General features: G+C 36.5%; 1 protein-coding gene across 3 annotated transcripts in view; it reads left to right on the forward strand.

Annotated features, from left to right (window-relative positions):
• Positions 1-14,939, forward strand: part of LOC129220246 (phosphatidylinositol 3-kinase regulatory subunit gamma-like) — a 77,728-nt gene that overhangs the window by 13,499 nt on the left and 49,290 nt on the right. For 2 of the 3 annotated variants that reach the window (XM_054854614.1, XM_054854615.1), the window contains exon 2: positions 5,348-5,546. The exons of the other annotated variant lie outside the window; for it this stretch is intronic. In XM_054854614.1, the coding sequence (XP_054710589.1) occupies positions 5,382-5,546 (165 nt within the window). In that variant the 5' untranslated portion in view covers positions 5,348-5,381. The remainder of the gene's footprint in view (positions 1-5,347; positions 5,547-14,939) is intronic. 3 annotated transcript variants of the gene reach the window in all.

The following is a 14,939-nucleotide window of genomic DNA, read 5'->3' on the forward strand; positions in this document are numbered from 1 at the left end:
AAGAAGCTGTTCAATTTTCCCAATTCGAAAATTATGAAGCATCATTAATTGGTCTAGCTACAGCATTCACATGGCCTCATGAAAAATCCCCATCACCATTAACGATGTCTTTCGAGCAAAGTTGGTGTTAAGAACGACATGTCGCAACGAAATCTACTTGATTAATACATAGCATTGTTAGGGTGATCCCCCCTCCTCCCTACATCAGTGTGGCATTTCTCTCTCTCTCTCTCTCTCTCTCTCTCTCTCTCTCTCTCTCTATCTCTATCTCTATCTCTATCTCTCTATATATATATATATATATAAATAGTTTACTTAAATTTCAGTATGAATTTCTATTTTAGTCACAACTGGAAGAGTTTTTATTACTGCATTTACTGCATTCAGGTACCACAACAAGTACCAAACAACGCAACAACGTTAATTGTTGCGTTGTTTCTTGCGGATGGATGTACGTATTTATCTCTTATAAGTCATAACTCAAAAATGGTAAGCTGTAGAAGGCTAAATTTTCGCATATGGGATGTGCGTACGTTCCAGTTGTGCACTTCCCTTTTTGCTTTCGATCGGATGTTCTAAAAATCCTATTTACTCATTTTTTGTGGCTAAAAAATTACTTATTTCAATGCAAAACTCATATACCGTCTCAGATTGACGATCATTTGGTGATATATTGCCGAATTGGAGACTATGGAAACAAATATGAGATGGCGAAACCGGTTTTGTTTCATTTTGTTAGATTCCCGTTGAACCGAAGGTAATTTTTAATTTTTCTATATTTGTAATATGAATCACAGTAATGCAGTCTTTTCTGTATCGCTTTCGCGGAGCTACAAGTTTGGGGCCTGTCGAAATACATTTTGGGGCCCTATTTCTCTATCACAGAAGTTGTAAAACATTTATCATAAGCTTTGTTGTAACTCCTACGGTTCCCCTATGGTTATGGGGCCTCACGCGCAATTGCAACATTTGCTATATTTTAAATCCGCCACTGCACGTCAAAACAAACTCGGGTGCAAGTTTTAAAAGGGTTTTTCTGCTCAATGTTTATGATTATTTTGAACTCGATTTTTTACGACTATTTTTTTTTATTTCCGAGAACACTTTCCCCTCCCCCCCCCCTCAAATTCTGAAATTAAACTATACAGTTATACTTCCGAGTTGCTTAAAACTAACACCATCCATAAATTAGAGTTTCTTTTCAAGCTTTATCTATTGTTTAGGAAGAATTTAGAGCATTAATGTAAGAAATTGATTAAAGACGTTTTCAATGGTGGCATAACTCGGAAATCAAAGGGACTTTTGAATTTTTTTTCTTCGGAAGTGCTGAAGTAGCTTCAGAAACTCTTTGAGGCGTTGGTGGTAGCGGTTCTGTACTAAAAAAACGTGGCCGAAGTTGGGGTCGAAGTTTAATGTTGTGAGTTACTCCAAAATCAGAGGGTGGACCCCTAACCCACACTCGTCGTTTCAAGCATTTCTTAAATATTTAGCAATTATTTATTTTGATCAAGAAATATCATTTTGCGTATTTCTTATACTTGTTTCTACTTGTTTCACCTATATTTCGTAATACGCTATCTTTTTGGCATCATTAATAGCGATCGATTTTTTTTCTGTTGTAAGTAACTATTTTTATGTATTTATATAAAATCAATGAAAAAGTTATTTTCGTTTTCATCATATTTTTAATAGTATGTTATAGAACACTTTCAAGGATTTTCTATTATGCAAATTTTTGAATTTCAGAAAATTATTGTTTAGTTGAAAAATTTAATTTGAATTTGTTTGTAGTGCTTCATAAGAGATTAAACAATCAAATTGTTCAATATTACGTGTTCAAACATCAGATCGAGTAGTATATGTATTCAGTTATTAACTTGGTCTAAATATTGAGTTTGTTTATTGTGGCTGCGTTTTAAGAACCTCGCTCTTTTCATGGCTATTTCTTTTTTTTCGCAAAATTTATGCCACTGTTTATAGCTTTTATGAAAAATGCAAACTTTTCAGTTCATAAATTTTAAATAAGTATAAAAATATACCTATTATGATTTAATATTGTAATTTATCTGTTACCTTTTTTGTTTAATTTGATGACTAAAAAATGTCTACGTGCAATCTTTCCACTTTAATTGCGTAATTTGTTGACGGTTTCATAGTTTTATTCTTATTTATTTATTTATTTACTTTTCGAATAATTAAACAATATAATTTAATGTTTTTAACTGTGTTCAGTGTACCTAAATCCATACATTATTATAATATTACTGAAATCTTAGTTATATGTTCAATTAAAAAAAAAATCAGTTGGTTATTAAACAGTCTCTTTGTTTTTCTTCTTTTCCTTTTCTTTTCTTTTTTTTTTATAGCTGTTGTTCTTCGTCTTCCATCATACAGCAGTCAAAATTGGAGAAGTATAACTACACCCTATACAGATTGTACGTAGTACGATCCAAAAATTCGGGGACAAGCTGTATAAAACCTTACCCAGAATAGTTCACATTACCGAAGCACATCCACCTTCAAAAGGTTAACCTTGAACTACTATGTACTTCTGCCATTGTTCATATAACTTTTGGAAACACTCCTGGAAGCCATTTTTCGCTACGTTCTGTGATGCTGCTTTACCTTCTCCTGACGAAAGAAAGCGACGTCCATGCAAATGATTTTTTTTTTTTTTTTTGCTGGGAACAGGTAAAAGTCACACGGAGCTAAGTCCGATAAAACGTTATGTTATTTGTTTGTAATATCAGAGTATTGACCAATCGAACCGTGCATCCTCAACATGAAAGTCACCTTCTTCCCCACGATGAAGTTAAAGCAGTAGCGCAAGAGGTTGCGATAAATGTCTTCCAGGAGTCCTTCTAAAAGCTATACGAACGTTGGCACAAGTGCTTAGTCGTTCAAGGTGACTATTTTGTAGATAGATGTACTTTGGTAATGTGAACTATTCAGGGTACGGTTTTATACAACTTGCCCTCGAACTTTTAGATCATACCACTTGCGTATGTGTTTTCAACTTACTATTTCATAACGTTTTTGAGTGACGCAAGTTTACGCGCATGAAAACATCACAAGAGAACTTACGATAATTAACTAAGGAGGCGTTCAAAATGGATATTTCGGTCATCTATATGTTCTTAGGTACATATGCATGTACAAATGTGCCGAAAAAACTTGTGAAGTTTCAATTGGGTGATCGTAAAATAGAAATTTAGATCGAAATCTGATTTTTTTTTTGTGATTACAATTCCTTATTCGTAGAAAGGAAGTAGAGTGAAAAGAATCAATGATCCTTTAAATCCCTGACATTGTTATCAAATTTTTTTTTAATTTTTTTTTTTCTTTTTTGCCAACGGCATCGGCCATCGGCAATCGGCCATTTGGAGGAAAACAATCGGCCATCTTTGAACAATCGGCCAACAATCGGCATCGGCCCATCGTCCAAAAAATGCCATCGGTCGAGCCCTACTACTGACATAGTCGAATGTCGTTCACCTGGCAATAGATTAATTTTTTTATCCACAATTCATTTTGATGCTTTCTCTGCTATTCAACCGAAAAAATACTGTTTCAATTTGCTCTTAAACCTTATTTTTACCGATTTTAAAATGGTAAATTTGCACCAGGGTTTCCGCTACGGTCGCATTTCTCGCAAAATGCGAAAATACTATTCAAATTACGAAAATGGAACAAAACATTTTCGCTTTTTTGCTCCAATATAACAAGAAAAAGAAGGGGGGAAAAGAGTACAATCAGAGAGAGGAAGCGATATTGAACTTAATCGTATTTATAAATCATATCTAACATGCATAAACTGTTATTAAGTTGAACAATATTTCGTCTTAATGGGCATTTTATTTTCAGAAAAAAAAAGTTTGCTCCCTCAATATCAAGAACAATTCTGAATTTTTCATTTCAAATTTTTAAAACATAACACATAATGTGCATTTATTTCTTCAAAGATGTCAAGCCTGAATTTTAGCATTTTGCTAAAGACTTTTCCCCCAATTTTAGTTTTTTTGCTAAAGAATTTTTAAACTTGGCTTAAACGCTGATTTGCACTAAAAGGGAGAATGCAAGCTTCGCGGAACCCTCGAGTGATCGCCGTTGAACCCTAGGTAGAGTTCCGCACACAATTTAAAAATGCTGTAACATATATCGAAGGCGCTGAATCCTTAGAGCAGGAATTAAAATGGAGGAAGCAAGTCCAATCATTGGCTTAGCAAAAGCTGAACCAAAGATCCCGAGTCACGTGACTCAACAACAACGAATGGTTGACACGCTTTGCGTGAAACAAGCGAAAGAAACCTGATTTCTTCCAATGCTTTGCTTTAAAATCTATCACGTGACTTGGGGTCTTGGTTTCATGAATGAAAGTCCTTCACTCCCTCCATTTTATCTCTTCTCAATGGCCGAATCCTTGGCTCTGTGACTGAATCCGATTATGGGAGTCCAATTTTTCGCAACTTTCTCGTTTTCAGGTAAAACCGAGACTAATTGATTTACTTTGGAATGTCCAATAAGGCATCTGTTTTCTCCGCACGAAATTGCAATGCTTTACTTTTCTGTCTGATTTCTTAAGTCACCGTAAGTTGACGTATTCAAGCTTTAGTACAGTGCCCGCCGCTTATTAAAATCACATTCGTTCTGGGGACATTTGATTTTATAAAGCGGCTGATTTTATTATCCGGCATTCGAAAAAATGAAAGGTTTTGAAGTTTAAATACTCTAAAAATGAATTGAATTACTTAATTTATTTCTGTTTTAAGTATTTCAAAATACAGTTATCATTTTAACTAAACATGAGGTACATTTTTTTCATTAATTATTTGCACAAAGATCTTAAAATGTAGGTGTAATGTTGTTTGCTTACCAGAATTGGGAGAGCCAAGATTCAATATCGTTTGAGAGTTTACAAAGTGTTTTGTAACGTTCAACATATTTTCCTCTTTGTTCTAAAGTGCATCGTACATTATCAAGCGCTTTACTGGCATCTATTGAAAATGAAGAGGCAAATTTGACTCTATTTCCTTATCTTCTGAGACCGATTCCTTCACTTCTTGGTGCTTCTTTAAAAAAAGTTTACGGATGATGTCCAAAAATTTAATTTTATGAAACGGCGATAGTGATTTTATTAAAAGATGGTTTTAACATGCTTTGGTATTGCAATGATTCTGTTCTTCCAGATTTGATTTTAAAAAGCGGCTGATTTTATAATCCAGTGATTTTATTAGTGGCGGGTACTGACTGTACTGCGGGTAAAATTTATTTTTATTCTCAGACGATATTTTAAACAGCGTATTGATGAGTTGAGCAAGAGCTAAAAACCGATTTTTGTTTGCCTCAGGTGCCCCGATGAGGACCCCTCTCCTCCCCGCGTGATGCGTCTGCGTGCCTACATGCTTTCTTGTGAAGAAGACCGATGCTGCTGCCAGTGTCGATCCGGTGCCGATCGGCTCAGTGCTCCCGGACAGTGGATGTATGGTCCGGTCCGTTCGTCTGAACTCGCTCACAAGCACGCCTCTCTCCAAAATGCCCACGAAGTGGTGAGTCGGCTGTTTTGCGTCAACTCTTATTTCAATGCGTACTGTAGTGCATCTAACGAGAAGAGATAGTGGAAGCAGACAGAGCTTGGCGGTATTGTTGTCTGCTTGGCGCGGGGAAGTTGAAAACGGCGCCAATCAGATAAGTGAAAATGTTTATGAGCAACTCGCTGCGTTGCCCGGCTTTGCCCGGTCCACCTTGAAAATAAAAATTGTGTCAAGTGACGTATATTCAATAATCAGGCGTAAAAAATAAGTAAAAAAAAAATCATGATTTCCTTTCCAAACAATGACGAAAATATTAAAATACTTTTAAGAAATTAAATCCAGAAAGATGGATTTAAAAGGCGTAACCATGGAAACACAAAATAAAATAAGTTTGAGGAATTAAAATGCAAAAGAAAATGGTTCACAATTTGAATGGAATCGAGATTTCTTAAACTTGATTTAAAAAGGCTTGTAACTTTTTTTCCTTTTGAGATAAAAGCTTATTTTTTCGACCATAGGTCGAGTTAGATCTGGAGTAAAAAAGGTCGCTTTTTCCAATGGCGTCAAAAAGGAAGCTGTGGGACAACTCCTTCACTTTTTATTGATTTATTTAATGAAGAAAGAAGTGCCTAAATTTCTGCTAAGTCTTGAAAAATTCGAGCTAAAAACGCAAATAACTCCCGCCATAATAAAGTTAGAGCATTGAAACAAATTGAGTAGAACGCGGAAAATTCTACCCTTTCTAACGATATGTAATATTACTATTTGCGAGTAATTTTTCACCCCCATATTCGGGAATTTATGTGAATATTGGAAGTAAATTGGAATACAAAAGAACTATTCATGGAGTTGTTTTCCAACTGTTCTGCAAACCTTCTCAGGACCTAAAGGAACAAACTGAAAATTTCAGCGCCGGCCGGGTAGTTCTCGAGTTTTGCGAGTTCAAACACACAGACGCTTTTGGGGGACTTCATTTTATACTATGTAGAGAAATCACCTACTGTTTGACCACGGATTGTATGTAATTTGGTAATCTGCCAAGTAAAGACGATTCCATCTGAATGAACCTAGCAGGGGAGAAGGGAAATTAATGATGGGGGTTTTGATGCACGCGTTTTATAATCTCACTTGTGCCTTATTCATTTATTGCATTCTCAAAAAAAAAAAATAACAGGAATCAGAAATAGTTACCATGGAAACAACAAAAAGAAATGAAAACTTCTTCATTTCGTTCAGGAACGTAAAAGTAAAATGGTAAGCTCAAAACTTTGTTGTGAATAAACAAATCACTTAATTTTTGCCGTGAGAATTTAGATCGAATATACTTTAAATTAAAAAAATATTACTCTGTGCAAATTTTCATTTTTACAAAATAAGGCTAAATAATCGAGTCAAAAGTGCACACCTGAAACAAACCATCATCCCTACAAACTAATAGATACGTCCATTTCCGCCTATAAACCGGATATTAGCCTTTCCATGTAATCTATGGTCAGACAGTATTCAACGCTTAATTCGGCAAATGTTGGCGCCAAACAGCAAACCTCTTGATTTACTTCCCTATCACTTCTCCCTGAATGATCTGTAGACAAGTTCACTTCCAAAAAAAAAAAAAATTCGAAATGGGTTCGCGCAAGGTGGTGCATTCGGACCACGTTTAGCATGTTAGCCTCGCAAGCTGCCAGCTAAGAATATTCTATTTGAATGAGTCCAGGAAGGGAAAAGAGACAATAGCAAGCGGATTGAAGCTTACGTTTCGTTCATTTCGATGTGTCTTTGCTTTCAATTCGGCAAACCGGTGTCCCTACAAAGTAATAGGCGCGTCCGTTTCCGCCTATAAACCGGATGTTCGCCTTTCCATCTCAGCGGTAGTCGAACAGTACGAGCACATCTTGAATGTAAAATTTTGAAACTTGCCTATTGAGCAATCACGATTTGCTTATTGCATTCATTTGACTGTTTTTGGTGTGCTATCATTTTACTTTCCCACCGCCACCCTCCGCAGCATCCCCGCCGACCGGCTCCTCACGATGCTGCTCCTCTAGCGAAAGCGTCTCCATGTTGCATCCATGTCCTACACACACGCACCTACGTACACAACTACACGCACACATACACAACTACACACACACGCACGCAAACACCTACACACAAACACATACACACACGCATACATACAGACACCTACACATACACACACAAAAACATACACACACATACACACAACTATCCACACATTCATGCCTGCATGCAGACACAAACAGATGTGCCTACACACACATACACGTACCCCCCCCCCCCCCACACACACATTCATACACACACTTATGCCAGCACACAGACACAAAAACACATTCCTACACACCCATACACATACCCGCTACACACAAACACACATAACCCCCCCCCCCGACACACAAACACACACGCCTACATACACACACTCGTGATTGCGAAAAGCATAAATTGAATTCAAGATGTCAAAATTCAAATTATTTTTTCAATTTATTTTATTCTGATGGCTAATTGGAAGGAAGAAAAAAACAGAAATTAAGTATCGAAAGCTCTATTGAACGAGTTGAAAAATCCTAATGATTGTTCTAGCAATCCTAAAATCTAATCCTAATGATTGAGAGGAAAATCGTTAATCAATAAGGACTTACTTAAAATACACCGCCAGCTCAGTTATTCCATCCGAGGACTGCAGTTTCGTGCTTTTTAGCACTCATCAGCCCGGAATAGGAATCACATGAGCTGCAGGCGAAAAACCTCTTAAGGGAGCCCAAGAGAGCCAAACAAACTGGTAGCTAATGCAGAATCAGCAGTGAACGCACCATTGCTGCGATCGCTCATCTGGTTTGCTGATTCTGCATTAGCTACCAGTTTGTTTGGCTCTCTTGGGCTCCCTTAAGAGGATTCTCGCCACCATCTCATGTGATTCCTATTCCGGGCTGATGAGTGCTAAAAAGCACGAAACTGCAGTCCTCGGATGGAATAACTGAGCTGGCGGTGTATTTTAAGCATTTCTACCTTAGCCCTGGCTTTAGGGCGGTAACTTACTACAATAAGGACTTACTTCCCAATGATTGCAGGGGTGCCCATCCCCCCCAAGCTCAATGGCGCAAATTCCCCCCCCAAAAATTTTCTCGCTTTCGAATCGGGTTAAATATAACAGTTTTTAGAGTGTTTAATTTCAAGTCAAATTCATGAGGGGGGGGGGTAGCGCTAAATAATAGCATTTGAACTGAAATATTGTTGGATTGTTGACCTGTCTTGCCTTCCCAAATTTTACAACGTGCACCTTGAGTAAACAAGTTTCGGGTACCCCTGAATTTTGCTACACCTTTTTTTTTTTTTTTTTTCAAACGTATGAACAATTACAGGAAGAGTGGATTCAACTTTCTAGCTTGGAATGGAGTCATTACTAAATGTATACAATATGAATCTTATTTTATTGTCACTTAGATAGGGGGTTCGGGGGTTTCTCCTCCGTAAAATTTTCGAAATTATATAGTTTTAAAACCAGTTTTAGACGATCTTTGGTAATGTTTTGGGGATAAAAGGTTTGGTGTGCTGTTCTCGGTAATTTTTCAATATTGAAACTTTAAAAGCGCAGTTGTAGATATTTTAACGTTGTGTGAAAGAGGGCTTTTCCTTTGTTTTCAAAATTGTAGTTCTAAAAACGCAGTTTTAGACTATCTGTGGTAATGTTAGGGAAAGAAGAGATCCTAGGGCTTGTCCCAGGAAAATTTCCAAAATTAAAGTCTTAAAAACGCTATCTATGGTTGCAGGAAAAGCAGCTTTCTGAAATTGAAGCTCTAAAATCGCAATTGTAGCGAACGTTAAGAAAACGAGTTTTTGGAATCTCTCCCGGAATTTTCTCGAAATTGAAGCCCTGAAAACCAAATTTAACACGATTTTTTAATGATGTTAACGAGAGTAGGGGGGGGGGGAGAGGGGCGCTCCACCTAAATTTTCGAACTTGTAGCTTTAAAAACGCAGTTTTGATAGATCTGGATAATGTTAGTGAAAGGTGAATTTTAGTGCCATTCCCCCGGCAATTGTTTGAAATTGATACTCCAAAAACGCAACTCTAGGCTTGTCTGATCATGTTAAGGAAAGAGGGGGGAATCAGGGGCTCTTTTCTATGAATTTTTCAAAATTGCAGTTCGACAAACGCAGTTTTAGATGACTCTTGACCCGCGCCAAGCCTGATCGGCGCCGTCGTGCAAATGTATTTTGAGCGCCTTTAAGCAGTGGCGTTTGGCGAAAATATAGTCAACACTTGGAATCAGGTTAAATGACGTACAAATATGACGTAGAAAAATTACGTTTGGCATTTAATTTAAAAAAAAAAAAACAATGTGTAAAAATGTGTATTTAATTTTGGATTACAGTGTACGATTTCACTTCATATCTTGAAGTTATTTGGAGTTCAGTAGGTCCTCTGATGTGCTAATGCGCTTTGGAAAAGAAAATATTTTAAATATCAAAGTTATAATGTGTCGCTCCAAAAAATCTCTCTAATATGTAACTGATGAACAGTTAATCAAACTTTTATGCCAGTTAAAATATGACAACAGGGTACTGTTTCTAAATTGAAGTATAAAGGATATCTCGGCTTAAAAATCTGAAACTGAAATTAATTCCGGTAAAACCACTAATTTTTTTAATACGGAATTCATTGAATATGATATCTAAAACAAATACATTGCCCAAAGCTTTTTTTTTTTTTTGACACACAAATAGTGTTACAGAAAATGAGGGGGAAAGGGAGGGGAATCGAGTAATTATGGTCAAGTCGTTACTTTTTGGAACTAAAAAGTTAGCCAAAATTGTTGTCTACAATATAGAAATATTACGCACAAGTAAAAAATATGCAAAAGGGCTTACAATATTTTTATGCATGATAACATGACATAGTCGATATTCCACGAATAATGGGGTAAATTTCTTTATTTCTTTATTTGTTAGATTTTTTTCTAAGTGGGGCACCGAATTTTGCAAGGGCCCGGGTATCACTTTGGCTTTATCGGACCATGGATATAATGATAAATTCATTCTTTTTTTTATTATTAAAGAGATTCCCCCAATTTGGAGCATTTTTGATTGTTAGAGGCCGGCGCCTTTTTGAGTCTAGCGCCGTCGTGCGCTGCACAACCTCGCACATAGGGACGGCGCGGCCCTGCTTTTGATGATAAAGAGGGTGTTCTTCTGCCGCTACAGTGGGGGCGCTCTCCTGGAAGTTTTCCAAAATTGAAGTTACATATCCAAAAAAGATGGATCAGACACACCATGACAGATATGTCATGAATGTCATGTCGGAAATGCTCAAAAATGGATTCAGCTATTCAGCACACATCGAAAATCAGAACTCGAAAATTTTAATGAATCAAATATCCTTCCATACATATCAGATATAGAAGAAAGTAAATATGATTTACGAAACATAATTTAAACACCTTAAGAACAGACTGTTCTACTTCCATCAGCGAAAACCAACGTCACTGAAAGTTTTAATAAAAATCATCTAATGATAAATTGAAACAATCAGTTTAAAAATTGTAGAGAAGATGGGAGTAAAATGAAATAAAAAATTCTTCACAAACTTAAGCTAGTTAATGAAGAAAATATATTAATTTTCAATTGGAGGAATAAAAAATAAGTTATTCGCAAACTTCAAAACTACTTTTTAACGATTATCGAGGTGCAAATGAATCAATGGAAGACTAGAGCATACTGGTCAGAATTATTGCAAACAATAAAACATTTTTGATCTCTCTCCCTCTCATCATTTTTACACACGCATTCATCATGCAAAATTGTGCTACTTCCAGAAAATTTATAAAAAATTGGAAATAAATAAAATCGTCTGATCCAGCTTTGAAATGGACACTAACTCCATGCCGTCTGTGATGTTTCCTTCATTGAAAAAGAGACACGGTTATTAAATTTCGGAAAGAGTACCAGGGTCGTCGCTAGGTCAAAAAAACGGGGGAGGGGAGGGAGGTGGTACGCTTTTGGAGGCCCGTTAATTGTTTCAAACGCATGATCCAATATGCAGAGAGTGAGAGAAGATTTGGCTTCTGGTTTAGCAGGGATAGCCATATTACTAGACCTTAGTACTAGTAATATAAATTTAATCGTAAGGATAATATTCAATCAGAATTAAGAGGTGTTGGAGGGCTACCTTCTTGCATTATTTCGAAATTGAAGACATAAAAACGCAGTTTTAGACTATATTTTAAGTTTGGAAGGAAGCGGGAGAGGAGGTCCAGGATAGCCTTTCCCGATAATTTTTCCAAATTTAAGTTCTCAACACAATCCTACGTTATGTATTTAATTATGTTCGGAAGAGGGGGTCTGGGGCTCACCCCCGGGAATTTTCAAGATCGTTATTTGAAAAACACAGTTTTAGACGACCTATGGTGATGTTAAGGGAGGAAGAGACTCAGGGTCATCCTTCTATAATTTTTCAAAATGCAAACTTCAAGCACGCATTCCCAATTGTGAGTTATTTGTGATTGTGACACGTAAAGGGAGGTCTGGGGGCTCTCCCCCGGGAAAATTCTGAAAATTGTAGTTTAAAATATGTAGTTTTAGATGATCTATGGGGAAGAGAGATACGCCCCCTCCCCCCGAAATTTTTTGAAATTTTGAAGCCTTAAAAAACGCGATTGTAGACTTTTTTTTTGTTTGTTTAAATTTAGTGCACCGCCAGTTTCTTGAAATTAAAGCTCCGAAAACGTAATTTAAGCCAACCTTCGATGGGAAGGGGAGTTTTGAAGGGGCTCGAGACCAGAAATGTTTCGTAATTGAAGCACTAAAAGCGAGATTTAAGACATTTTTCGATGATGTTGGCGAGAGAGAAATGGGGGGGGGGGGGGGGCATTCTCTCGAAAAAATTTTAATGTGTTGAAACCGCAGTTTTAGAAGTTTTTCGGTACTGTTAATGGGTAGAGAGATTTGGAGTCCTCCCCTGGCAAATTTTCAAAATTAAATTCAATTAACGCAATTGTAGACGATTTTAAATACTGTTCGAGGAGTAGAAGGTTTTGGAGATTTCCCTCGAAAAATTTTCTGAATTGAAGCCTTAACAATGAAACTTTTAAAGATCTTCGGTAATATTTGGAGAACGACAGTTTCGGGATACCTCGGGGAGTTTTTTTTAAATTAAAGTCCAAAAGACGAAATTTATTCAACCTTGAATGATGATGAATGATTAATCGAGAGGACGTTTCTCGGAGGTTACGTTGGGAGCACTCTCATGGTTTTTCGAAATTACTGTCCTAAATACTCAGGTGTAGGCCATCTTTAATGACTTTAGAGTAAGGGAAAAGGGGTGGGGTTTGAGAACGTTTTCCCGGGATTTTTTCAAAACCTAAATTCTAAAAACTCACTTCCACGCCAGCTTTGGGGATGCAAAAGGAAGGGTTTGGAGTTCTCCACTCTTCCTTTCAGTTTGGCACCTGCATCTCTTGATCAAACTTTGATTTACTTAAACGATTTTTACATTCAAACATTTAGAACTTTTGCTGTGAGTATTCATCATAATACTTTGAGTCTCTCTTTTTCTCTATCTCTATTTCAAATTTATTTCGGCAACCAATAGATTTTTCTCCACTTAGCAATGATTTTCAGAACATTTTTCATCAAAAAAAAAGTATATACATATGGGAATGTTTCGGCGACCCCCAGCTTATGGTCTGTCCTATTTATATATGTATTTTAATTTTTATTTAACTGCAGAACCATGAAGCATGGTTTTGTATAACCAGGGCCGCCAAGAGACAAGGCGTGCAACATGTTAGTTTGGTCGCCTGTCGTCCTCCATCCCATTATTCAAATTTTACTCTATGCACAATGATTTTAATTCGAGCCGAGCCCATAGTTTCCGACTTGTCAGACATACGCACTCTGCGGCCGAGTGAAGAGTGTACTGTACTGAATACTTTTTTTTTTTTTTTGTGTCAATAAAAATGTTTGAAGTGCACATTTCTGAGGCCCTTTCTTACTCGTGATAAAAGAGAATCATGGATTGTTCCTAAATTGCATTTTAAGATTAGTTTCTGTTCAAATTTGACAGAAAAAATACTTTTTGTCACTATTATTTCACTTGTTCATTTATAATTACTATTTTAATTTTTTAAAACAACGAAGAGTTTTCCTTTTTCTTCGTTAGTTGCATCGCTAAAATGAAATTGGCGGCTACACTTCTGAAAAACAGAGAGGGGAGGGGGGCTTGCTACAGCGACGGCCCTGAAAGTACGCGGAAAAAGTATAATTAATGCTTCTATATCTTGTTGAATGAGTTTAAATATTTTTTCTTTCCAAAATTCAAAAATTTCATGTTCTAAATTTAAAAAAACCTTCTGGGAAAAAAATCCCCCCCAAAAATTTTGATGGCGCAACTTGCGCCATAATCCCCCCCCCCTGTGGGCACCCCTGAATGATTGAGTAGAAAATTATAATGCCAAAGAGGCAAATTTAAATGGACTAAAGGGTGTGAAATATAATGATAATCCGAGAAATTATGAGTGAGGAAAAAATCGTTCTGAGCAAAGAGCAATCTGTTTTTACCACGGAAACAATTTTAACGATTTGAGAGAAACTGTTTAATGGGATGGAATTTTTATTAATGGTTTAGAGGGAAATTCAAGGTAAATGAGGTTTTTTTTTTTTTTTTGGTAAAGTTAAAGCGGCGGATTCGCGTGAGTAATCAAGAAATCATTTAGAAATTAAGGGGGAAATCCTAATCATTCGGGAGAAATTTTTAATGACAAGTGTAGAAATACAAATGACCATAAGAAAAATTTCCCAAGAGTGGAATTGATAAAGAAGTGAAAAAGATGACGAATGGGGATTGACAAAGAAATCGTACGGAAATCAAGGATGAAATCCTAGTGGTTTTGGAGGAAATTCTAATGGCAAGGGTAGAAATTCAATGTGCCTCAGGTGTGTGAATGCTAGAAAAAGTGATGATTGACAAAGAAATCCTTTGTGGAATGAAGTGGAAATCCGCATGATTTCGGAGAATATTCTGAGGAGGAAAATTCTAATGACTACGAGAAAAGTCTCAGCCAATGTGTTAAAGAATGATTAAAATTTCGATTTTATTTTCAAAACCTTGGTAGTTTTTTAAACTTATTAAGATACCAATCATTCTAGATCTCTTTGTCCTGTTTTAAAATCAAGCAAATATGACCTTCCTTAATTAGTCATAGACACGTGACGCATTTGTAAATTGTGGCGCTGTTATGACGTTACTAAAAGAACCTCCAAATGCTTTTGTAAAAGCATTCAAACGGTATGACAAAATTGAAAGATATTTCTATTTTGTCCCACCATTCATTTCCAACTCTAAATTGAAAAGCAGACGATCAAATTGTTAATGAATGCTATGTGATC

Source organism: Uloborus diversus, chromosome 4 (genome assembly GCF_026930045.1).
Source record: "Uloborus diversus isolate 005 chromosome 4, Udiv.v.3.1, whole genome shotgun sequence".
Classification (NCBI taxonomy): domain Eukaryota; kingdom Metazoa; phylum Arthropoda; class Arachnida; order Araneae; family Uloboridae; genus Uloborus; species Uloborus diversus.